At 45.0% G+C, this 26124-nt stretch overlaps 1 protein-coding gene and 1 pseudogene across 1 annotated transcript; both read right to left on the bottom strand.

Annotated features, from left to right (window-relative positions):
• Window positions 1-13045: 13045 nt before the first annotated feature.
• LOC130367149 (olfactory receptor 10A7-like) lies at window positions 13046-16347 on the bottom strand. The gene is made up of 4 exons (XM_056569552.1): window positions 16331-16347; window positions 15102-15162; window positions 13256-14185; window positions 13046-13132 (listed from the first exon to the last, which is right to left on the bottom strand). Exons 1-4 carry the CDS (start codon window positions 16345-16347, stop codon window positions 13046-13048), a joined length of 1095 nt encoding a protein of 364 aa, XP_056425527.1.
• A 343-nt stretch (window positions 16348-16690) lies between these two features.
• Window positions 16691-25807, bottom strand: LOC130367148 (olfactory receptor 10A7-like; annotated as a pseudogene).
• Between the last annotated feature and the right edge of the window lie 317 nt (window positions 25808-26124).

Genomic DNA, 26124 nt, shown 5'->3' with positions numbered 1-26124 from the left:
TTCATTTAACCCCTTCCCTAATAAAAGTAAGAATCAGCCCCCTTTTCCCATAAAAAAAAATTGTGTAAATAAAAATAAACATATGTGGTATTGCCGCATGTGGAAATGTCCGAACTATAAACATATATTGTTAATTAAACCGCAGGGACAATGGCATACGCGCAAAAAAAGTCCAAAATAGCGTATTTTTGGTCACTTTTGACATCATGAAAAAATGAATAAAAAGCAATCAAAAAGTTCCATTAATATAAAAGTGGTACCGATAAAAATTTCAGATCACGCCACAAAAAATTAGCCCTCATACCGGCCCGTACGTGGAAAAATAAAAAAGTAATAGGGGTCAGAAAATGCCAATTTTAAACATTGGGGAGGATCTCTACCTGCCTCCTGCGTGTCCGATTACTGAATGACTGCTCCGTACCTGAGATCCAGGCAGGAGCAGTCGAGTGGCAATAACACTGATCAACATCATGCTATTGCATGGCAGTGATCAGTGTAGGAAATCAGTGTGTGCAATGTTATAGTCCCCTATGTGGGCTATAACATTGCAAAAAAATAAAGTGTTAATAAATGTGATTTAACCCCTTCTCTAATGAAAGTCTGAATCACTCCCCTTTTCCCATAAAAAAAACTATGTAAATAAAAATTTATATAAACATATGTGGTATCTCCGCGTGCGTAAATGTCTGAAATATAAAAATATATAATTAAACCGCACAGACAATGGCGCACTCGTAAAAAAAAAAGTAACACAAAATCAAACCTATAAAAGTAGGGTATCATTTAACAATATGGACCTACAGCATATAGATCAGGTGTCATTTTTACTGAAAAATTTACTGCGTAGAAACGGAAGCTCCCAAAACTAACAAAATGGCATTTTTTTTCTTCAATTTTGTCGAAAAACTATTTTTTTCCGCTTCACCGTGGATATTTTGGTAAAATGACAAATGCCACTGCAAAGTAGAATTGGTGGTTCAAAAAATAAGCCATAATATGGAAGTTTAGGTGCAAAATTTAAAGCGTTATGATTTTTAGAAGGTGATTAGGGAAAAATGAAAATGCAAAAACAGAAAAACCCTGTGTCCTTAAGGGGTTAATGATAGGTGTGAGATTAAATCATTTGCCTGATGTACTTACCTCTGAGGACGTCTTTTCTGTTTTTAGTCACGTGAATAGGTGTAATCCAATGTGATTGGTGATGGTGAAGCGTGCCCCCATTTAGTCTTATCTGTGACCAGCAGTAAACGAGAGGCCCGATGAGGCACTAACAGCGTGAAACGGTAGCTGTAGCCTATGTTCTTCTACATACCCCCTGCATTACTCCCCCTTGTTAAGATGTGAATACGTCTGTCAAATAAAGAAGTCACGAAGAGTTGGTGAGTTGCCGTCTCTTTATTCCTCTGCATTATTAAAAAAAATTATGGATCATATAAATGTAAACCTGGAAGTTAATTTAATTAGGGTTATTTTGGGTAATTTACAAGGAACAAAAGCCTCAAAATGCAAATTGGTGTCTAAACATTTCTTTATATTAGTGTTATTAATAGCTAGGAATTGGTTTGCTAGGAGGATTCACCCTATTCAGGCATGAGAACAATTGCTAGAAAGAATTATAAAGTATGATATAACTTTTATGAATGATAATGGTGGAGAGGGTAATACAAAAGGAGCTAAATGTTGGCAAATATGGGGATAATTAATAAAGTGATGTATTATTTAAAGGGGTACTCCGCTGCTCAGCATTTGGAACAAACTCTTCCGATCGCTCCGCAGGTATGTGCCGAGGTCCCCCGCAGCTCCCGGGATCCTCTTCCCCCGCTCTGCCCGACATCTAGCGGCGGGCAGAGCGGGGGATCTGAACTTTAACCCCCCCCCCAGTCAGCGATCACTGTGATTGGTCCACAGGGACCAATCACAGTGATCGCTGACCAGGACCATCCACAGATGTTCCTGGGGGGGGGGGCTTGCAGAAGTTGTCCCCCACTGGTAACAGCGGGACTTCTGCCAGTTAACCCGTGCAACAGACTGAACAAGCATAGACAGAATGTCAAAAATAAGTTTATGTTACATGGGGTCTCTAGACATTGTACCTTGAAACATCCAGACCAAAGAAAGGTATACACTGTTACTCCCATAGACCATATACCTGACAATGTCTCAAACCGATTTGAGCTGTTGAAGAAAAAGGAGGTCTTTTGGATGTATAAGTTGTCCACCGTAACACCCAGAGGCCTCAAAGAGACTGTTAAAACTATCCTGTAATATTATTTTATATCCTCATGGAGTAATACATACAGCTGTAACACCTGCTGATATGCACTATCCATCTCTAATCGCACAGGTATATCCCCTTGTATATCCTCTTTTAGAATAAACCATATAGACTACCTCTCAGGTAGTATATCCTCCTATACAGGCTCAAAAAGACTGTTATCAATCAGGGACATGTAGTTTTGCCTTATTTGGTTCCAAAATAATTCAAAATAATTTATAATATGAGCATATTACCATGGTTATTGTTTATCTGAATTAGCTCTGTATTGTGTCACCTTATACTCTCACATTCACAATATATCTAAGTCTTTTTAAAATTTTTATGTTAGCATATTACCATGGTTACCATGCATTTGTATCCTCTGATATTTTCACATCAGTATATCCGTAATGTACACAAGCAGCCCTGAAATGTTTCTGTTCTTTTTACATCCTACTAGGTTATATATATAAATACCTTCCATGGCCAGATTAACATCATATAGAACGGCCCAGCGCTCTTCATTAACATTAACATACTGCCCGCAACGAGCATTCTTCCCATCCATTTGCATAAGCTCCATTCCTATTTGGTATAACCTACCAGCCCTAGTTCACCCGATAAGCCTTCATTCACGATCTGGTTGTTTACATTTGTAGCATGACGGCTGCACGTCACCAGCCTCGCTACCAATTATAGTAGTGTCCATTCATAAATTGACAGCGCATCGCCCGGATGTTTACTTTTGTTACAGAGTAACGCGCTGCTTGTGAAACACCGGCCTCATTCAAGCAGCGCTGACAGCACTGATAAACAGCGCGGGTTCCCCCGAATTCGGGTACTCCAGCGCTGCAAAATACAACAGGCTCTCCCATTTTAAGTAGGAACAATGTGAATTAAAAGTATATTTTACTTATATCTTAAATAATCTTAAATTAGAAACTTTGAAAATTTTATGTTTGGACAGGGATGATGTCATCATGTAACCTGTGACCCGGTAGGAGTTACCTGTCTAGTGTATTTAAATGTTGCCTGTTTGATGTTTGTTATGCCTGAGGAAGAGTCCAGCATAGGACTTGAAACTTTTATATTGCAATAAAGGAACCTTGATTTTACCTAAACCTGACTCCTGACACCATCCATTGTGAGGACCAGCGCCTGGACTATATCCTTTGTTTTACGGCATCCAGTTGCCCAAATTTTTGCCTTTTCTGCTGAGGACTTATGGTCACTCAGAAAGGATCCGGAGCAGCGGTCACCCTCATCGTCTCAAGCGAGTCTACAGGCCTCTACAGGTGTTGTGCCCTCAGCACAACACTATCTGGTAAGCTCACATCTTACTTTACCCTGGGGCTTATCGTTTTAAAACTTATTGCACTAGGAGCGCACCTTGTCCTTTTTTGTTTCCCTTTTCTGCACATCATGACGTTTATCTAAGTCATTCTGCGGGAAGGCGTTAAAGGAGTTATCCACGTTTAAAAAAAAATATATAAAATGAAAGTCCCCAAATGCGTATGTAGGTCCATACGGTTACAGGGATAGCAAATTTATATAGATTTTATTTATTTTACTACTTTTAAAAAATTATAACTACATGCATCAAAATTAGTGTGTTTAAAATTGTCATCTTCTGACCCCTATATATATATTTTTTTTTTCACATACCGGGCTGTATGAGGGCTAATTTTTTGTGCCTTTTTTATTGGTAACATTTTTGTTTTGATGGGACTTTTTGATCGCTTTTTATTGATATTTTTATGGTCTATGAAGTGACCAAAGATACATAATTTTGTACTTTGGTATTTGTTTTACATGTACGACATCGACTGTGTGGTTTAGCTAACTTTATATTTTAATAGTTTGGACATTTACGCACGTGGCAGTACCGCTTATGATTTTTTAAATATTTTTTTTATATAGGAAAAGGGAGGGGCTTATTCACGTTTATTCTCCTTTTTTAACACTTTTACCTTTTTTTTTATAGCCCCATGCAATCTTTGGATTGCATACACTGATCAATGCTATGCCATAGCATAGCATTGGTCAGTGTTATTGGCACTCTGTTGCTCCTGCCTGCTGAACATGCTTGGGGCAGTGGATTTCTGATCAGATGACCAGGAGGCAGGTGAGGACCCTCCTGTCATCCAGTAAGCTGATTGGGATAGGCGATTCTGTTGCGATTCTCTCCTGAGCTGCCGGGATAATTTTACTTTCACTTTAGACACCGTGATCAATTTTAATTGCGGCTTCTAAAGAGTTAATGCCGGGCATTGGCCCGAACGACAGTGCCCAGCATTAACCCTATGTCCTGCCCGCTCGTAGAAGTCAGGACCCATGGGGTTTGAAGCGTTCTCCGCTCGTGAGAACACTTTAAACCCTGGTAACGCAACTCTGGACGTACAGGTACACCCTGAGTCCTTAATGAGTCGGAAATGGGGGCATACCTGTAAGCCCTGCGTCCTTAACTGGTTAAATCAACTGGTGCCAGAATGTTAAACAGATTTGTAAATTACTTCTTTATAAAAATCTTAACCCCTCCAGTACTAATCAGCTGCTGTATTCTCCACAGTAAGTTGATTTTGATTTTCTTTTCTGTCTGACCACAGTGCTCTCTGCTGACACCTCTGTCCATGTCAGGATTTGTCCAAAGTAGGATAGGTTTGCTATGGGGATTTGCTCCTTCTTTGGACAGTTCCTGACATGGACAGAGGTGTCAGCAGAGAGCACTGTGGTCAGACTGGAAATAAATTAAAAAAGAAAAGAAATTCCTGAGGAGCATACAGCAGCTGGTAAGTACTGGAAGGGTAAGGATTTTTGTATAGACCTAATTTAATAATTTGTTTAACTTTGTGGAACCAGGTGATTTAAATTGTACCCCTTTGACTCATTGAGGGGGAGGGCTAGACAGTATACTTTATACCGAAGATCCACTTATCAACCTTGTTTCTCCAGTTGCCTTTTCTTCTGTAGTAATGACAATGTCAGCAGAGAAGTAGCTACACAAGAAGAAGATCAAAAACAGGAACAAGGTTGGTAAGTATGGGTCTGCTCACATTAAACATTTAGCATGCCTGTTTGTTTTAAAAAAAAGTATAATGTGAACAGACCCTTTCTGGTAGTGGATTTCTCATCATCTACAATTACATTGGTGGAAATGTCTTTCCTGGAGGGTCTGTTCCATCTTTTCTGTCATTGCTTTCCCAGTGCTAAGAAGAAGGATAGGAGTAGCCACAAGGAGGAGTTATGTCACGGTCAGCCTTTAGAGCATGTTACTGAGAGGGTGCAGGAGGGTGCAGTGGCCGAGCATAGCACTAGTGGGACTGGTGGTGGGGACAATGTAAGGCATCATGGTGGATGTGCTGAGGGGGAACAAGGAGGCCACGATGACACATCAGAAGTTAATACTGAGATGAGTGGAGGGGGTGATGTAGAGGAGTTTAGAGAGGAGGATGTCAGCAGGTCTGTTGGTCTGAGCAGCACAGGAGCAAGTGACACTGGTGCTGGATCTGAAGGATTGAGAAAAATCATTCTAGAACAGGGGCACAGTCAGGTGGTGATGTACCTCGCTATTTACGACATCCTGCTGTGTGGAAACTCTTTACTATGTTATCATATGCAGAAAACCAGGCACCATGCCGTATCTGCGGAGAGAAAGTGAGGGACAGGTAGGGTCAGCAATGTATCACAAAGCCTGGCCAATAGTAGACCTAGTCCACCAATGCCTGCTGTCTGGTAGATACTTGGAGCTGTAGCTATGGTCAGGACCATTTCATTAAGAAGAATGCTAATAAGTAAGTTCTGTGTACAGACCTGTTCTAACTCCCAAAAAGGGAAAATGTTGTATTATGATTTTAAATAAAAAAAATAAATAAAAAAACACTTCTTTACCATGTACAGATTCTTGTTGCAACTCCCAAAAGAAGTTTTTTTCAAATAGTTCTTAACCTCTTCAAGACGCAGGGCGTATGGATAAGCCCTGCATTCCGAGTCCTTAAGGACGCAGGGCGTATCCATACGCCCGTGGAAATTCCGGTCCCCACCGCTAGCCGGTTGGGGACCGGAGCCGGATGCCTGCTGAAATCGTTCAGCAGGCATCCCGGCATATCGCCTAGGGTTTCCGGCCGACCAATCAGGGCACCTGCTGCGGTTGTCACTCCCACAACCTGCTCCGCCCCTCTTCCGGAGGACGTGAGCGGGTGCGGGACGTGGACCTCGGCAGCTGGGGCCCCCCGATCCCTAGCATCTCTGTTGGGATCGGGGCCCCAGGAGCAACGGCGGCGATGGACTGACCTGTGTCCCGGAGCAGCAGTAGGAGGTGAGTGACAGCCTCCTGCTGTTGCTTAGCAACAGCTCCCAGCATGCAAAAAGGGCAGACCACCACAACTCCCAGCATTCCCTTATGGACATGCTGGGACTTATAGTTTTGCAACAGCTGGAGGCACATTTTTTCTATGGAAAAGTGTACCTTCAGCTGTTGGAAAAACTACAACTCCCAGCTTGCACAAACAGCTAAAGTGCATGCTGGGAGTTGTAGTGGTGCATCTGCTGGTTGCATAACTACAACTCCCAGCATGCCCGTTGGCTGTCGGTGACTGCACACTAGTTGTGAAACTCAGAGTTTTTTTTTTTTACCTAACTCAGTGTTTCACGACTTGTCTGCCTATAGCTGTTGCAAACTACAACTCCCAGCATGCACCGTATATGCTGGGAGTTGTAGTTTTGCAACAGCTGGAGGCACACTGGTTGTGAAACACTGAGTTAGGTCACAAACTCAGTGATACATAACCAGTGTGCCTACAGCTGTTGCAAAACTAAAACTCTCAGCATGTACAGTCTGTCAGCGCATGCTGGGAGTTGTATGGGCGGAGGTTTACAGTAAGTTTCCGGCTGCAAGTTTGAGCTGCGGCAAATTTTCTGCCGCAGCTCAAACAGCCAGCGAGAAACTACTGTGAACCCCCGCCCGTGCGACTGTACCCTAAAAACACTACACTAACACAAAATAAAATAAAAAGTAAAAAACACAACATATACACATACCCATACACAGCCCCCCTCCCCTCCCAAATAAAAATGAACAACGTCTGGTACGCCACTGTTTCCAAAACGGAGCCTCCAGCTGTTGCAAAACAACTACTCCCAGTATTACCAGACAGCCAATGACTGTCCAGGCATGCTGGGAGTTTTACAACAGCTGGAGGCACCCTGTTTGGGAATCACTGGCATAGAATAACCCTATGTCCACCCCTATGCAATCCCTAATTTAGGCCTTAAATGCGCATGGCGCTCTCTCACTTTGGAGCCCTGTCGTATTTCAAGGCAAAAGTTTAGGGTCACATATGGGATATCGCCGTACTCGGGAGAAATTGTGTTACACATTTTGGGGGGTATTTTCTGCTTTTACCCTTTTTAAAAATGTACATTTTTTGGGAAAACAAGCATTTTAGGTAAAGAAAAATTTTATTTATTTTTTTACATATGCAAGTCATGAAACACCTGTGGGGTATAAAGGTTCACTTAAGCCCTTGTTACATTCACCGAGGGGTCTAGTTTCCAAAATAGTATGCCATGTGTTTTTTTTTTTGCTGTCCTGGCACCATAGGGGCTTCCTAAATGCGACATGACCCCCGACCAAAATTTGGTCTCAAAAAGCCAAATATGACTCCTTCTCTTCTGAGCATTGTAGTTCGCCCGTACTGCACTTCAGGTCAACTTATGGGGTACCTCCATACTCAGAAGAGATGGGGGTTACAAATTTTGGGGGGTATTTTCTGCTATTAACCCTTGCAAAAATGTGAAATTTGGGGGGAAACACACATTTTTGGGAATGTTTTATTTTTATTTCTTTACATATGCAAAAGTCGTGAAACACCTATGGGGTATTAAGGCTCACTTTATTCCTTGTTACGTACCTCAAGGGGTCTAGTTTCCAAAATGGTATGCCATTTGTTATTTTTTTTTTGCTGTTCTGGCACCATAAGGGATTCCTAAATGCAACATGCCCCCCAAAAACCATTTCTGAAAAACGTACTCTCCAAAATCTCCTTGTCGCTCCTTCGCTTCTGAGCCCTCTACTGCGCCCGCCGAACACTTTACATAGACATATGAGGTATGTGCTTACTCAAGAGAAATTGGGCTACAAATATAAGTATACATTTTCTCCTTTTACTCCTTGTAAAAATTCAAAAATTGGGTCTACAAGAACATGCGAGTGTAAAAAATGAAGATTGTGAATTTTCTCCTTCACTTTGCTGCTATTCCTGTGAAACACCTAAAGGGTTAAAACGCTGACAGAATGTCATTTTGAATACTTTGGGGGGTGTAGTTTTTATAATGGGGTCATTTATGGGGTATTTCTAAGATGAAGACCCTTCAAATCCACTTCAAACTTAAACTGGTCCCTGAAAAATAGTGAGTTTGGAAATTTTGTGAAAAATTGGAAAATTGCTGCTGCACTTTGAAGCCCTCTGGTGTCTTCCAAAAGTAAAAACTGGTCAATTTTATGATGCAAACATAAAGTGGACATATTGTATATGTGAATAAAAAAAATTATTTGGAATATCCATTTTCCTTACAAGCAGAGAGCTTCAAAGTTAGAAAAATGCAAAATTTTCAAATTTTTCATCAAATTTTGGGATTTTTCACCAAGAAAGGATGCAAGATACCACAAAATTTTACCACTGTGTTAAAGTAGAATATGTCACGAAAAAACTGTCTCGGAATCAGAATGATAACTAAAAGCATTCCAGAGTTATTAATGTTTAAAGTGACAGTGGTCAGAATTGCAAAAAACGGGCAAGTCCTTAAGGTAAAAAAGGGCTAAGTCCTGAAGGGGTTACATTTTTGGATGGTAGCACTACCTACCATGCATCTTTAGTAGAGATTTCAACATTCACCTTTTTCTTTTAGGGGTTGTGAACCCCTCTTGTATACTCATGCTGCTTCCTGCTCCACTCTGTCAGCCCCTGGACCTGTGACAGTGTTCAAATCCACCTCCTAATCCTTCACCATGTCCTCAGCCTCCACTGCCCGGACAAGTCTCAGTGGCCCTACAGCATACCATGTGTGCAGGGCACGGCGGTGTCACGCTGTTCTTCACATGGTTTGCCTTGGCGAAAAGTGTTGGAAACAATGGCTGGTCAGGGCAATGGAGACGTTGCGCCTACATCTCATGGCCACATGAGCCCTGTGGGGGCTTGTTAGATTTGGCCCTGTGTACCCACACGCCGGGGTCCGGGACACTAAAACTTGGGATTTAAAAATTACATTTCAAAATCAATAAATTAAATTTCAAAATCTTAAACTTAAATTAAAAAATTGTGCATTTCAATGGTCTCCTCATGCTTCAGCCAACTCCAGGCTGTGTCATTTAGGCAATATATGGTTTACTGATACTGGTGCTGGGCCTGGGTCTGGGACTATCCAAAATCTTCATTTAAAATTTCAAAAATTCTTGTGTTTTTTTGTGGGGATTGTGAAGCCCTGGGGTCTCCTCATGCTTCAGCCAACTCCAGGCTGTGTCATTCAGGCAATATAGGGTTTACTGATACCACTACTGGACCTGGGTCTGGGAATAAACATTTTGTTATGGTAGGTAGCACTAGCTATCCAAATTCTTCATTTTATATTTCAATAATTCTTGTTTTTTTTTTTTTTTTGGTGTTTTTTTTTTTGGTGTTTTTTTTTTTGGGGGGGGGGGGGATTGTGAAGCCCTGGGGTCTCCTCCTGCTTCAGCCAACTTGAGGCTGTGTCATTCAGGCAATATATGGTTTACTGATACCGCTGCTGGGCCTGGGTATAAAACTTTTCTTATGGTAGGTAGCACTAGATATCCAAAATCTTCGGTTTAAATTTCTGAATTCATCTTTTAATCTTAGGGATTGTGAAGTCCTGGTGTCTACTCATGTTGCTGCCAACACCTGACTTTGCCATTCAGCCACTATATGATCTCCTCATGCTGCAAACATCTCCACGCTGTGTCATTTAGCCACTATATGGTCTCCTCATGCTGCCGACACTTCCAGGCTGTTTCATTCAGCCACTATATGGTCTCCTCATGCTGCCAACACCTCCACACTGTGTCATTCAGCCACTATATGGTCTCCTCATGCTGCCAACACCTCCACGCTGTGTCATTTAGCCACTATATGGTCTCCTCATGCTGCCACCACCTCCACGCTGTATCATTTAGCCACTATATGGTCTCCTCATGTTGCCAACACCTCCATGCTGTGTCATTCAGCCACTATATGGTCTCCTCATGCTGCCAACACCTCCACGCTGTGTCATTCAGCCACTATATGGTCTCCTCATGCTGCCAACACCTCCACGCTGTGTCATTTAGCCACTATATGGTCTCCTCATGCTGCCACCACCTCCACGCTGTGTCATTCAGCCACTATATATTCTCCTCATGCATCAGCCTCATGCAAGCTGTGTCATTCAGCCACTGTATGGTCTCCTCATGCTGCCAACACCTCCACGCTGTGTCATTCAGCCACTATATGGTCTCCTCATGCTGCCAACACCTCCACGCTGTGTCATTCAGCCACTATATGGTCTCCTCATGCTGCCACCACCTTCACGCTGTGTCATTCAGCCACTATATGGTCTCCTCATGCTTCAGCCTCATCCAAGCTGTGTCATTCAGCCACTGTATGGTCTCCTCATGCTGCCAACACCTCCACGCTGTGTCATTCAGCCACTATATGGTCTCCTCATGCTGCCAACACCTCCACGTTGTGTCATTCAGCCACTATATGGTCTCCTCATGCTGCCAACACCTCCACGCTGTGTCATTCAGCCACTATGTGGTCTCCTCACACTGATGCCACCACCAGGCTCTGTCATTGTGCTGCTCTGCGGCAGTGATTCTAAAAGTGATGCCGGTAATCTGCATGTTATTCTAAATAACAGTAATATTTCACTACCCCAGCACACTCCATATACGTGTTAGAACACAGCAACGTTTTCTATATCCCTATTGAGGCTCTCTGTATGCCATAAATAGTCGTTTTTAATATAGTGTTGCCACAAATAAATTCGGATCGGAACAAATTTTTTCGAAGAATTTGGTGAATCGGCCGAATTAAATTTTTCAAAAGTTTGCTCATCTTTAATGTCAACAATGTGTTATACTTTTATGTTCAGTCCTTATACTCCTAAGACTCGAATTATGTTGATAAAGGGAGGGACTGTCTAATGCCCTGGACTTCAATCTGCACATTTTAAATGCCCCGATAACTGCTGGAGAAGCATTGACTGATCAATTTGTTACCCTCTTACAAGGCCCCAAGTCCGGACGGGTACCCAGGGGAATTTTATATATATATATATATATATATATATATATATATATATTGTCACGATTCGGCTTCCAGGTAGTGGATCCTCTGTGTCAGCGAGGGATTGGCGTGGACCGTGCTAGTGGACCGGTTCTAAGAGGCTACTGGTTTTCACCAGAGCCCGCCGCAAAGCGGGATGGTCTTGCTGCGGCAGTAGCAACCAGGTCGTATCCACTAGCAACGGCTCTACCTCGCTGACTGCTGAGAAGGCGTGGGACAGAAGGACTAGGCAGAGGCAAGGTCAGACGTAGCAGAAGGTCGGGGGCAGGCGGCAAGGTTCGTAGTCAGGATGGGTAGCAGAAGTTCAGATACACAGGCTTTGGACACACTAAACGCTTTCACTGGCACAAGGCAACAAGATCCGGCAAGGGAGTGCATGGGAGGAGATCAGATATAGCCAGGGAGCAGGTGGAAGCCAATTAAGCTAATTGGGCCAGGCACCAATCATTGGTGCACTGGCCCTTTAAGTCTCAGAGAGCTGGCGCGCGCGCGCCCTAGAGAGCGGAGCCGCGCGCGCCAGCACATGACAGCAGGGGACCGGGACGGGTAAGTGACCTGGGATGCGATTCGCGAGCGGGCGCGTCCCGCTGTGCGAATCGCATCCCCAACGGCCAAGACAGTGCAGCGCTCCCGGTCAGCGGGACTGACCGGGGCGCTGCAGGGAGAAAGACGCCGTGAGCGCTCCGGGGAGGAGCGGGGACCCGGAGCGCTAGGCGTAACATATATATATATGATGCAGTAATTTTCCATAGTGGTGCCGGATGTTTTTAACACGATGCTTTCCGATTCCGTATTTCTCCCCTTGGGCCAAACAGCCTATATCAAAGCTCTACAGAAACCGGGTAAAGGCCCTCTAGAAACATGCACGTATAGGCCCATATCCCTGATTAATCCAGACATCAAGATCATCTCCAAACTCCTGACCAATTAGTTGCCTTTTTTCCTGCACTCACAGGACTTTATCCGGTAGGGTTCATTAAGGGGCACTTGTCGATGACAAATATCCGTACAGTTCTGGCCGTACTAGATACGGTAGCTCATTCATCAGCTAGAGTGAGAGTGCCAAACCTCTTGGCATTGGGTGCCAAGAAGTCCTTGGACAATGGCTTCAGTTAGTGTTAGATACATTTAATATTACAGGTTGTTTTAGACATTACTTGTCAGCAATGTATTCCACCCCAAAAGCAACGGTCTACACCCCAGGTTTTTTGTTGCTGCTGGTTGCCCTACAGAAGGGCACGAGACAGGGTTGCCCAATATCTCCCCTGCTTTTTGATCTCACCCTGGAACCACTGGCATGGTACCGAGAAATATATCTTCTTTTCCATATTCCTATGGGGTTGGACATGTGAATTTATATATATATGGTAGATCTTTCTGTATGTCAATGGGTACGTTTTAAAACCTATAGACTCTCAGATGGAGGATGTTTAATCTTGATTCTTTCTCATGCATTTTCTATTTTGTAAAATGGTCTGTTTGGCTTTTCTAGATATTCTGATGATGGACTGTATTGTACTTGCTTGACTTGTTTCTTTAACAAGCAGAGATAAAAAAAAGATTACAAGGTTTTTGAATAAAAGTTCCCACAAGATCTGGTATTCATTCTACTTGTGCATTAGCTACATATAATATTATAGATGATTTGCCAGATCACCCGCTTATGAAGTGTTTTCTGCACAGCTTTATTAATGTCTGTATTCCTCAGACTGTATATAATGGGGTTGACCAAAGGAGTAAACACAGTATATAGCAGGGAGAGGATTTTACTCATGGTCAATGTTTGTCCATTTGTTGGGACAACATAAACACTGAACAAAGTCCCATAGAATATGGAGACCACAATGAGGTGGGAACTACAGGTGGAGAAGGCTTTCTGTCTACCAGTTTTGGATGAGATCCTTAGGATTGCTGAAACAATATAAGTATAAGACACAACAATGATGGTGGTTGGAATGAAGACAACTGGGATGCCTATTACATAAATCTCCAAGTGGACAATGAAAGTGTCAGAACAGGAAAGTCCTAGTAAGGGAATAGAGTCACAAAATAAATGGTCAATGACATTGGGACCACAGAAGTTTAAGGTTGTTATTGTTATGGTGTAAATCAAAGTAACAGAACATCCAGACAACCAAGAGATGACGGTCAGTATAACACAATGTCCACTTGTCATGATAGAGGAGTAACGGAGAGGATTACAGATGGCCACATATCTGTCATAAGACATCACAGAGAGGAGAAGACATTCAAATATTCCTGAAGTGGCAAAGAAATAAAGCTGAGTGATACAACCAATAAAAGTCATGGCCCCCCCATTATTCATTAGGATGTGGAGTAGATTGGGGACAATATCTGTGGATAATAAGATGTCACTGATGGACAGATTTGAGATGAAGAAGTACATTGGGGTGTGGAGGTTCTTGCTTGTGGACACCAGGGTGATGATCAGGAGATTCCCACATATTATCAGACAATAAACCACAAGGAACAGACAGAACAGGAAAAGTCTTAAACCTCGACTGACCTGAAATCCTAAGAGAAGGAACTCTGTGACCTCCGTCCTGTTGTTCTCCTGTATGTAGATCTAGGCAGTAGGTATAATGTGTTATAAATCCAGCAGAAATGACTCTTATCATAAGACACAAGACTTAGAGTGACCTCAATATATGGTCTATGGAGAAATATTATAACATATATTTTCTATTATACTATAACTTTATATATTTATATCAGGGACAGAACATCTTGCTGGGTGCTCCTTGTATGCAGTGGTTGGCATTGACCAAAACTTGTCCAAGTCGGAAAATTACAGAACGGAGTCAGATCACTCAGGGCATTGCAGCTTCCTTTGTAAGGGACTGTGTAAGGCAGCAGGACAGTCTGGGGCCTATGCTGACAAGTTTTCGCCTATTTCTGATAAATTAAGATTTCCTTTACATAATTTGTACTAGGAAGCAGTATGGGAAAAAGGTGATGGGATGCTTTGTACTAAAAACCATGGATCCTGGCATCATGTGGATATTAGGGGATCATGTTATCCCTTACTAGAACATTGTGCAGATAAAGTCTTTGTCCTTCATGGCAGCAGGATCTCCTAATGGCAGTGCCCTCTATCAACAGGATAATGCCCCCGGCCTCACTGTAGACATTCTTCAGTAATGGGGAACATAACAAAAAGGTAAGAATGGTGACTAAGCCTCTAAAATCCCCAGATCCCAATCTGTTTGATCTTCTGTGAGATTTTCTGGAGAAACAAGACCCATCCATGGAGGCCGCACCTCACAACTTACAGGATCTGCTGATGATACCACATGACACATCACAGGTCTATGGAGTCCAGTCCTCGATGAGTCAGAGATGATTGACATTGGGAGGAGGATCTATATAATATTAAGTGATTTATAGTTATGTCTGATCTGTGCAGATTGTATAATATTTCAGACATTTCCAGTCACCTATAAGAAATCCTTCTCCTGTAATGTTTTATAAATGTCACTTACATCAGATATTTCTTTATTCTTCATGTTCAGATGAATATCTCTTCTCTTTGCTCTCAGGTCTCTGGGGGGATGGAGGACAATGTTACACAGGAGCAGCATCAGCGTCTATGACCCCCAGACCCCTGAATGTGAAGCATTACCTGCTGATATTTATCTACAAGATGAAGACAAGGGATCAGGTAGAAGAACCCCCCCGAGATATCTCTGCTATCGTCTGATGAGTCTCCAGGGTTCTGATCAATAGGGAAATATAGAAATAAATATGTAATTCATTAACAGATCAAAAATGTGAATTATTTATTTATAAGAATGTGTGAAACATTTAGTTATACATGACATCATGGAGATAAGAAAGTTCCATTCTCCATTTCATTAAGATTGTTCCAAACATAGGAACTCTCTCTTTTTCCCTCTCTTTTTCTCTCTCTCTCTCTCTCTTTCTCTCTCTCTCTCTCTCTCTCTCTCTCTCTTTTTGGAGTGCAATCTATAACTATTTAGCTCTGTTTTCTTTTCTATAAATAATTTTTTTTAGAACATTAATTCCCAGCTGTGGGGTGCAGGTCTGTAATATATATGTATTGTGCTAGCCACTGCTGTACTAGGGATTTTTTTGTCATCTCATTTAAGTCCTAGTTTGGAATTGTATGTGAGGTCCTGATTCAAATTATTCTTACAGGATAAACTTCCCCTTCTTCCTTTCTCTCCTTTCACACACATTTAGAATACATTGACCACTTTTCTGAACTAAAAATGCCTCTGACTTCGCCTATGAAGGGAGGATGGACTAGCTCTGTTCTCCCTTCTAGAAGGTCTTTACAGTGTTAATGTGTGTGGATTAAACCTTTCTGAACCACAGCACTGCCTGCTCACAAAGGAAACTCACAGTGTGTAACATAAAACAGCATAAAAACAGTATAAACAGTACAAGAAAGACCTAATCAAACACTCTTGTCGGGGACAGAATTGAGTAGATATCTTTTTCGTTTAAATGTTTTTATTTGGGTTTTAACATTACAAACAGACTGTACGTACCCAGGTATCAATTGGACCTGGCTTCAGTTAGTGTTAGATACATTTATTATTGCAGGTCGTTTTAGACATTACTTGTCAGCAATGTATTCCACCCCAAAAGCAAAGGTCTACACCCCAGGTTTTTTGTCGCTGCTGGTCGCCCTACAGAAGGGCATGAGACAGGGTTGCCCAATATCTCCCCTGCTTTTTGATCTCACCCTGGAACCACTGGCATGGTACCGAGAAATATATCTTCTTTTCCATATTCCTATGGGGTTGGACATGTGAATTAATATATGGTAGATCTGTATGCAGGACAATGGGTAAGATTTAAGACCTATTAACTCTCAGATGGAGGATGTTTAATCATGATTCTTTCTTGTGCATTTTATATTTTGTAAAATGGTCTGTTTGGCTTTTCTAAATATTCTGATGATGGATTGTATTGTACATGCTTGACTTGTTTCTTTAACAAGCAGAGTTAAAAAAAATTACAAGGTTTTTGAATAAAAGTTACCACAAGATCTGGTATTTATTCTACTTGTACATTAGCTACTTATAATATTATAGATGATTTACTAGATCTCCCACTTATGAAGTGTTTTCTGTATGGCTTTTTTAATGTCATCATTTCTCAGACTGTATATAATGGGGTTGACCAATGGAGTAAAAACAGTATATAGCAGGGAGAGGATTTTACTCATGGTCAATGTTTGCCCTTTTGTTGGGACAATATAAACACTGAGCAAAGTCCCGTAGAATATGGAGACCACAATGAGGTGGGAGCTACAGGTGGAGAAGGCTTTCTGTCTACCAGCATTAGACGGGATCCTTAGGATTGTTAGAACAATATAAGTATAAGACATTACAATGATGGTGGTTGGAATGAAGACAACTGGAATACTCATTACATACATTTCCAAGTGGACAATGGAAGTGTTAGAACAGGAAAATTCTAGGAAGGGAATAAAGTCACAAAATAAATGGTCTATGACATTGGGACCACAGAAGTTTAGCTTTGCTGTTGTTATGGTGTAAATCAAAGTAACAGAAAATCCAGACAACCAACAGATGACGTTCAGTATAACACAATGTCCACTTGTCATGATAGAGGAGTAACGGAGAGGATTACAGATGGCCACATATCTGTCATGAGACATCACAGCAAGGAGAAGACATTCAAATACTTCTGAGATGGCAAAGAAATAAAGCTGAGTGATACAACCAATAAAAGTCATGGTCCCCCCATTATTCAGTAGGATGTGGAGCATATTGGGGACAATATCTGTGGATAACAAGATGTCACTGATGGACAGATGTGAGATGAAGAAGTACATTGGGGTTTGGAGGTTCTTGCTGTGGACACCAGGGTGATGATCAGGAGATTCCCACATATTATCAGACAATAAACCACAAGGAACAGACAGAACAGGAAAAGTCTTAAACCTCGACTGACCTGAAATCCTAAGAGAAGGAACTCTGTGACCTCCGTCCTGTTGTTCTCCTGTATGTAGATCTAGGTAGTAGGTATAATGTGTTATAAATCCAGAAGAAATTACTCTTATCATAAGACACAAGACTTAGAGTGACCCCAATATCTGACCCATGGAGAAATGTTATAACATATATTGTCTACTATACTGTAACTTTATATATTTATATCAGGGACAGAACATCTTGCTGGGTGCTCCTTGTATGCAGTGGTTGGCATCTACCAAAACTTGTCCAAGGAGGAAAATTACAGAAAGGAGTCAGATCACTCAGGGCATTGCAGCTTCCTTTGTAAGGGACTGTGTAAGGCAGCAGGACAGTCTGGGGGCCCATGCTGACAAGTTTCCGTCTCTTTCTGATAAATTGAGATTTACATAATTTGGTGATGGGATGCTTTCTACTAAAAAACTGTCACGATGCCGGCTGGCAGGTAGTGGATCCTCTGTGCCAGAGAGGGATTGGCGTGGACCGTGCTAGTGGACCGGTTCTAAGCCACTACTGGTTTTCACCAGAGCCCGCCGCAAAGCGGGATGGTCTTGCTGCGGCGGTAGTGACCAGGTCGTATCCACTAGCAACGGCTCACCTCTCTGGCTGCTGAAGATGCTGAAGATAGGCGCGGTACAAGGGAGTAGGCAGAAGCAAGGTCGGACGTAGCAGAAGGTCGGGGGCAGGCGGCAAGGATCGTAGTCAGGGGCAACGGCAGGAGGTCAGGAACACGGACTAGGAACAGACAAGGGAACGCTTTCACTAGGCACAAGTGCAACAAGATCCGGCAAGGGAGTGCAAGGGAAGTGAGGTAATATAGGGAAGTGCACAGGTGATACCCTAATTGGAACCACTGCGCCAATCAGCGGCGCAGTGGCCCTTTAAATCGCAGAGACCCGGCGCGCGCGCGCCCTAGGGAGCGGGGCCGCGCGCGCCGGGACAGAACAGACGGGGAGCGAGTCAGGTAGGGGAGCCGGGGTGCGCATCGCGAGCGGGCGCTACCCGCATCGCGAATCGCATCCCGGCTGGCAGCGGGATCGCAGCGCCCCGGGTCAGAGGACGTGACCGGAGCGCTGCAGCAGAGAGAGAGAAGCGAGCGCTCCGGGGAGGAGCGGGGACCCGGAGCGCTCGGCGTAACAGTACCCCCCCCCTTGGGTCTCCCCCTCTTCTTGGGGCCAAAGAACCTGAGGAAAAAAAACTCAATTTTTCCGTGATGAGGTCCGATGCAAATTAGGAGGGGTTCTGTGTGGAAACGTACGAGACAGTCCAATCTTTTATTGTAACAACAATAGATGTAGAGGGGTCTGGCGAGACTGGTCACAGGAACGTAGAACCTGTTGATGAGAGAGGCCAAAAAAAATTTTCCTGCAGATCCGGAATCCAAGAAGAGCATAGTAGAGAAGGAGAAGGTAGAGGCAGATATCCGCACAGGCACAGTAAGGCGTGGAGAAGCAGAGTTGACATCAAGAACTGTGTCACCTTTGTGCGGAGTCAGCGTACGTCTTTCCAGGCGGGGAGGACGGATAGGACAATCCTTCAGGAAGTGTTCGGTACCGGCATAGTACAGGCAAAGATTCTCCATGCGGCGTCGTGTCCTCTCTTGAGGTGTCAAGCAAGACCGGTCAACTTGCATAGCCTCCGCGGCGGGAAGCACAGGAACAGATTGCAGAGGACCAGAGGAGAGAGGAGCCGGAGAGAAAAAACGCTTCGTGCGAACAAAGTCCATATCCAGGCGGAGCTCCAGACGCCATCCGGAAGAACGCATGTCAATGCGAGTGGCTAGATGAATGAGTTCATGTAGGTCAGCAGGAGTCTCTCGTGCGGCCAGAACATCTTTAATGTTGCTGGATAGGCCTTTTTTAAAGGTCGCGCAGAGAATCTCACTATTCCAGGACAACTTGTAAGCAAGAGCACGGAACTGAATGGCGTACTCGCCAACGGAAGAAACACCCTGGGCCAGGTTCAGCAGGGCAATCTCGGCTGAAGAAGCTCGGGCAGGTTCCTCAAAGACACTTCGAATTTCCGAGAAGAAGGAGTGTACAGAGGCAGTGACGGGGTCATTGCGGTCCCAGAGCGGTGCGGCCCATGACAGGGCTTTTCCAGACAGAAGGCAGAACACGAAAGCCACCTTAGACCTTTCAGTAGGAAACTGGTCCGACATCATCTCCAAGTGCTGGGAACATTGCGAAAGAAAGCCACGGCAATACTTAGAGTCCCCATTAAATTTGTCCGGCAAGGACAGGCGGAGGCTAGGAGTGGCCACTCGCTGCGGAGGAGGTGCAGGAGCTGGCGGAGGAGAAGATTGCTGGAGAAGTTGCGACTGAAGTTGGTGCGAAATGGTGGACATTTCCGACAGCTGACGGGTTAGAAGGGCGATCTGTCGGGCTTGCTGGGCGGCCACCGTGGTGAGGTCAGCGACAACTGGCAGAGGAACTTCAGCGGGATCCATGGCCGGATCTACTGTCACGATGCCGGCTGGCAGGTAGTGGATCCTCTGTGCCAGAGAGGGATTGGCGTGGACCGTGCTAGTGGACCGGTTCTAAGCCACTACTGGTTTTCACCAGAGCCCGCCGCAAAGCGGGATGGTCTTGCTGCGGCGGTAGTGACCAGGTCGTATCCACTAGCAACGGCTCACCTCTCTGGCTGCTGAAGATGCTGAAGATAGGCGCGGTACAAGGGAGTAGGCAGAAGCAAGGTCGGACGTAGCAGAAGGTCGGGGGCAGGCGGCAAGGATCGTAGTCAGGGGCAACGGCAGGAGGTCAGGAACACGGACTAGGAACAGACAAGGGAACGCTTTCACTAGGCACAAGTGCAACAAGATCCGGCAAGGGAGTGCAAGGGAAGTGAGGTAATATAGGGAAGTGCACAGGTGATACCCTAATTGGAACCACTGCGCCAATCAGCGGCGCAGTGGCCCTTTAAATCGCAGAGACCCGGCGCGCGCGCGCCCTAGGGAGCGGGGCCGCGCGCGCCGGGACAGAACAGACGGGGAGCGAGTCAGGTAGGGGAGCCGGGGTGCGCATCGCGAGCGGGCGCTACCCGCATCGCGAATCGCATCCCGGCTGGCAGCGGGATCGCAGCGCCCCGGGTCAGAGGACGTGACCGGAGCGCTGCAGCAGAGAGAGAGAAGCGAGCGCTCCGGGGAGGAGCGGGGACCCGGAGCGCTCGGCGTAACAAAAACATGGATCCTGGCATCATGTGGATATTAGGGGATCCTGTTATCCCTTACTAGAACATTGTGCAGATAAAGTCTTTGCCCTTCATGGCAGCAGGATCTCCTAATGGCAGTGCCATCTATCAACAGGATAATGCCCCCGGCCTCACTGTAGACATTCTTCAGTAATGAGGAACATGACAAAAAGGTCAAAATGGTCACTAAGCCTCTAAAATCCCCATATCCCAATCTGTTTGATCTTCTGTGAGATTTTCTGGAGAAATAAGATCCATCCGTGGAGGCCGCACCTCACAACTTGCAGGATCTGCTGCTGATACCACATGACACATCACAGGTCTATGGAGTCCAATCCTCGATAGGTCAGTCCGCGCGCCGGAGCTCTGAAATATAAAGGGCCAGTGCGCCCATAATTATTGTTGCACCTGACACTACATTATAAACTACTGCCTCTAGCCTTAAATTAAGCTTTCCCTTACAGCCTGTTAGCCTACCCGTGTTTCCGGACCTTCCCGCTACGTAATTAGATTCCGCTCCTTTGCTGCCTGCCTTGACCTCCTGGAACATTTGACTATATTACTGCCTTGTCCTTCGGTACCTCGCCTTGCCCAGCTACCTGTGTGGTCGAGCAGTGTCGTGGGGGTAGCAACCTGGGTGTCGCCAGCCACCGCAAGCCCACCAGCAGGCTCTGGTGAAGACCAGCGGCACCTTAGACTCCGTTCCCAGATACGGTCCGAGTCATCATCCACTCAGGTCAGTGGATCTACATCCAGCACCGTGACAGCAATATCCGGCCATGGATCCCACTTGGGTTCATCTGCCTGATCCGGATCTCGCTTCCATCGTAGTGGCAGTCACAGCAGTTGGCCCAGCAGGCACAGCAGATGAGCCAGTTATCCGCAGTGATGGAGCAGTTGATAACTGCTTAGCAGCAATTGCCACAACCACAGCATCCTCCTGCTCTGGTGGTATATCCCTTTCCTGCAGTCATCTCCGAATCTAGACTTCGTCTGTCTCTTCCCAAGAAATATGAGGGGATCCGAAGTCCTGTCATGATTTCGTTACTCAGTGCTCCGTGCAGATTGAACTTATGGCGGTACAGTTTCCTACTGAATGAGCAAAGGTGGCCTTCATCCTCAGTCTTTTAACAGGAAGGGCTTTGGCCTGGGCAACTACGCTTTGGGAACGCAGTGATGCCCTCGCCACCTATCTCCAGGCATTTCTCACCGAATTTCCGGGTGTCTTCGAAGAACCTGCCCGAGCTTCTTCCGCTGAGACAGCATTGATGAGCCTTACTATGGGTAACTCCTCTGTGGGCGAATATGCCATTCAATTTCGTACCCTCGCATCAGAGTTAGCATGGAAAGAAAAAGCTCTTTGCCTCACCTTCAAGAGCGGATTAGGAAGTCAAATCAAGGATGTCCTTGCTGCCCTTGAATTGCCATCTAATCTGAATGAATTTATACAGTTGGCATCCCGGATTGATATCCGTTTCTCAGAGCGACGTGAGGAACTACGCCAAGAAAGTGAGTCTGCACGACCTCGGCGCTTTCCTCGTCTGGCACCTGTCTTCCAGCAGCCACCGCAACCTTGTACATTGCCTCCCAGAGTGGAGGCTATGCAGGTGGATCGGTCTCGCCTGATCCCGCAGGAAAGAACTTGTCGACGTACGGAGAATCTGTTCCTATACTGCGCCAGTGCGGATCACTTCCTTAAAGTCTGTCCCCTGCATCCTCAGATAGGGAAATGCTCGCACCTAGGATTTGTGGGAGAGGCCTCCCTAGGTGTTAATAGCACCTCTCCACGCTTGAATATGATGGTCCAGCTTGTCCTGCCCTCCAAGGAGATAATCTCTGTTCTTGCCTTTTTGAACTCTGGCTCCGCAGGAAATTTTTTTGATGTCATTTGGTGTTAAACCTTCTGTACATCTCTACGGTCAATCGTGAAAGACTGGACTGTACTGTGCTATATCACACAGAATCATTGTCTGTGCAGGTCGGAGTCTCGCATAGAGAGAACTTGACCATCTATGTTCTTCCACATTGTACTTCTCCTCTCTTGCTTGGCCTACCGTGGTTGCAACGCCATGCCCCGCAGCTGGATTGGAAAACTGGAGAAGTTCTTCGCTGGGGTCCACATTGCAACAACCACTGTATCCATGTACGAGTCACAAAATTGGAACCATCATCTTGTCCTATGCCCGGTTTGCCTTCCTTTCTTCAGGACTATGCTGATGTCTTCAGTGAAAAGCAAGCCAAAGTGTTACCACCCCATCGTCACTACGAGTGTTCAATTGACTTGCTACCCGGCACCACACCCCCCAGATGCAGAATTTACCCATTGTCGGTTCCTGAATATTTAGCCATGTCTAACTACATCAAGGAGAACCTCCAGAAGAGATTTATCAGGAAGTCCTCTTCCCCTTCCGGAGCCGGCTTCTTCTTCTTGGTGGCAAAAAAAGACGGGTCTTTGCGACCATGCATCGGCTACTGTGGTCTGAATAAAATTACCACTACCCACTTACTTTAATCTCTGAATTATTTGATCGTCTGCGAGGAGCCAAGATTTTCTCTAAACTAGACCTTCGTGAGGCTTATAATCTGATTTGTATACGTGAAGGGGACGAATGGAAGACTGCGTTCAATACTTGTGACGGACATTTTGAATATTTTGTGATGCCATTCGGACTCTGTAATGCTCCAGCAGTCTTTCAGGAATTCGTCAACAATATTTTCCGTGACCTCCTGTACTCCTGTGTCGTTGTCTATTTGGATAACTTACTCATTTACTCGCCCAATGTCCAGTCTCATCGCTCTCACCTCCACCAAGTGTTACAGCGTCTCCGTGAAAACCATCTCTACGCTAAACTAGAAGTGTACCTTTGAAAAGACCTGCCTCCCTTTTCTGGGCTACATTGTTACCAGTCAAGGTCTTCAAATGGATCCTAAGAAGTTATCCGCAGCTCTGGACTGGCCACAACCCACTGGTCTGAAAGCGATTCAGCACTTCATTGGCTTTGCCAATTACTATTGGCAATTCATTCCTCACTACTCTACTCTGGTAGCCCCCATTGTTGCACTCACCAAGAAGACTGCTAATTCTAAAGTCTGGACTCCTGAGGCCGAAGAAGCATTTAAACAGTTAAAGTCAGCTTTCGCATCTCCTCCTGTTCTATCTAGACCCAATCCTAACAGGCCATTCATACTGGAAGTGGATGCTTCTTCAGTTGGAGCAGCTGCAGTGTTAACGCAAAAGTTTACTAAGGGGAAAACTTTAACTTGCGTTTTTTTCTCCAAAACCTTCTCCCCTGCAGAAAAAACTATACCACCTGGGATCGAGAGCTCTTGGCCGTTAAGTTGGCATTGGAGGAATGGCGTCACCTTCTGGAGGGCACTGTACATCCTGTTACTATTTATTCTGACTACAAAAACTTGCTCTATTTACAGACTATTCATCAACTCAACCTACGGCAGGCTCGGTGGTCTCTATTTTTCTCCAGATTCGACTTCTATATCCACTTCTGTCTTGCGGAAAAGAATTTACGAGCTGATGCCCTTTCCAGGTCTTCAGATTTGCATGACCATGAATCTCCTCAGCAGCATATTATTCCTCCTGAATGTCTCATCTCTGCAGCACCTGCAAGTCTTCAGCATCTGCCTCCCGGAAAGACTTACGTATCTCCCCGTATGAAGTTCTGAGTCTTGAAATGGGGATGTTCTTCTCTTCTGGCTGGCCATCCCAGTATTTGTAAATCCCCACAGCTCATCTCCAGACAATACTGGTGGCCTACCTTAAAAGGACCCTATCTCAAAAGGACATGTAACTTTTTCCTATCTCTGGCACCTCTGATGTTTTTGTTGTTAAGGAGATTTTGGACTCCAAATTTGTCAGAAGAAAGCGCTTTTTCCTGGTAGATTGTGAAGGATTTGGTCCGGAGGAGAGGTCTTGGGAGCCGAAGGACAACATTCTGGACTCTGACCTTCTCAGGAAATTCTTGAACTGCAAAAGGATGGGGAGACCAAAGGGGGGGGGGGGGTTACTGTTACACTTTGCGCTCCGGCTGCAAGCAACGGCCGGGACGCAAAGTACCTGTGTCCCCGTCTGCCGGCGGGGCCGGGATTTGCATTGCTGGATGCGCCCGCATGTGAATCCCTGCCCATCGCTCACCAGGTACCGCTGCCGTATCCTCTCCTGTGTCTCAGCTCCGGCGCGCGTCCCCATCTCCTAGGACGCACGCACGCCGGAGCTTGGAAATTTAAAGGGCCAGTACGCCCATAATTACTGTTCCACCTGACACTACATTATAAAGTCCGTGCACCTCCCAGACTTCCCTGCCGGATCTTCAGTGACCCTAGACGGAGATTAAGATTTCCCTTACAGCCTGTTAGCCTACCCGTGTTTCCAGACCTTCCGCTACTTTATTAGACTGTGCACCTTTGCCGCCTGCCTTGACCTTCTGCTACGTTTGACTACGCTACTGCCTTGTCCTTCGGTACCTCGCCTTGCCCAGCTACCTGTGTGGTCGAGCCGTGTCGGGGGTAGCAACCTGGAAGTTGCCTGCCGCAGTAAGCCCATCCTGCCTTGCGGCTGGCTCTGGTGAAGACCAGATACGGTCCGAGTCATCCGCCACTCAGGTCAGTGGATCCACATCCAGCTGTGTTACAACAGGCCCTGGCTTTTTGATAGATTTGCCCAAGCCATGCATTGGATTTTGGAGGTTCATGCTGTTTGTAAACAAGTCATTCATTACCTGGATGACTTCCTGATCATAGAGAAACCTGGTAAAACCACCCTGTGATCTTAATACTCGTTTGATAATTTTTGAGCAATTATGGGTTCCATTATCTCCTACCAAAGTGGAAGGTCCTGCCACGGTGCTTACTTTTTTAGGTATTGTGTTAGATTCCATACACTTGATGGCTAGATTACCAGAGGAAACGTTGCACATGATAAGAGAAGTTACTGGTAAATTTTCCAGATCTCGGGTGTGTACTAAGCAGGATCTACAATCCTTACTCGGGATGTTGAACTTTGCGATGAGGATCATTCCGCGAGGCAGAACTTTTATTTCCCGATTACTGGATTTGTTACCTACAGATCCCCAGCAAGATAGTCTGGTTACGCTAGATGACCAGGCAATGTCAGACTTAGTGATGTGATGTAAACCTTGGTAATAGCGAACACAATATAGTTACTTTTGACTTAAAATGTAGAAAACAAAGACAGGCGGGGAAGGCAAAAACATACAACTTTAAAAAGGCAAATTTCCCTGGGCTGAGGGCTGCACTACAGGACATAGACTGGGGGGAGGTGTTCTCAAATACTGATACAAAAGGTAAATGGGACATCTTTAAATCAACTCTA

This window comes from Hyla sarda, chromosome 4 (assembly GCF_029499605.1).
Source record: "Hyla sarda isolate aHylSar1 chromosome 4, aHylSar1.hap1, whole genome shotgun sequence".
In the NCBI taxonomy this organism is placed as follows: domain Eukaryota; kingdom Metazoa; phylum Chordata; class Amphibia; order Anura; family Hylidae; genus Hyla; species Hyla sarda.
Note: the sequence above shows the minus strand (reverse complement) of the source record. Positions and strands in the feature narration are given on the sequence as shown.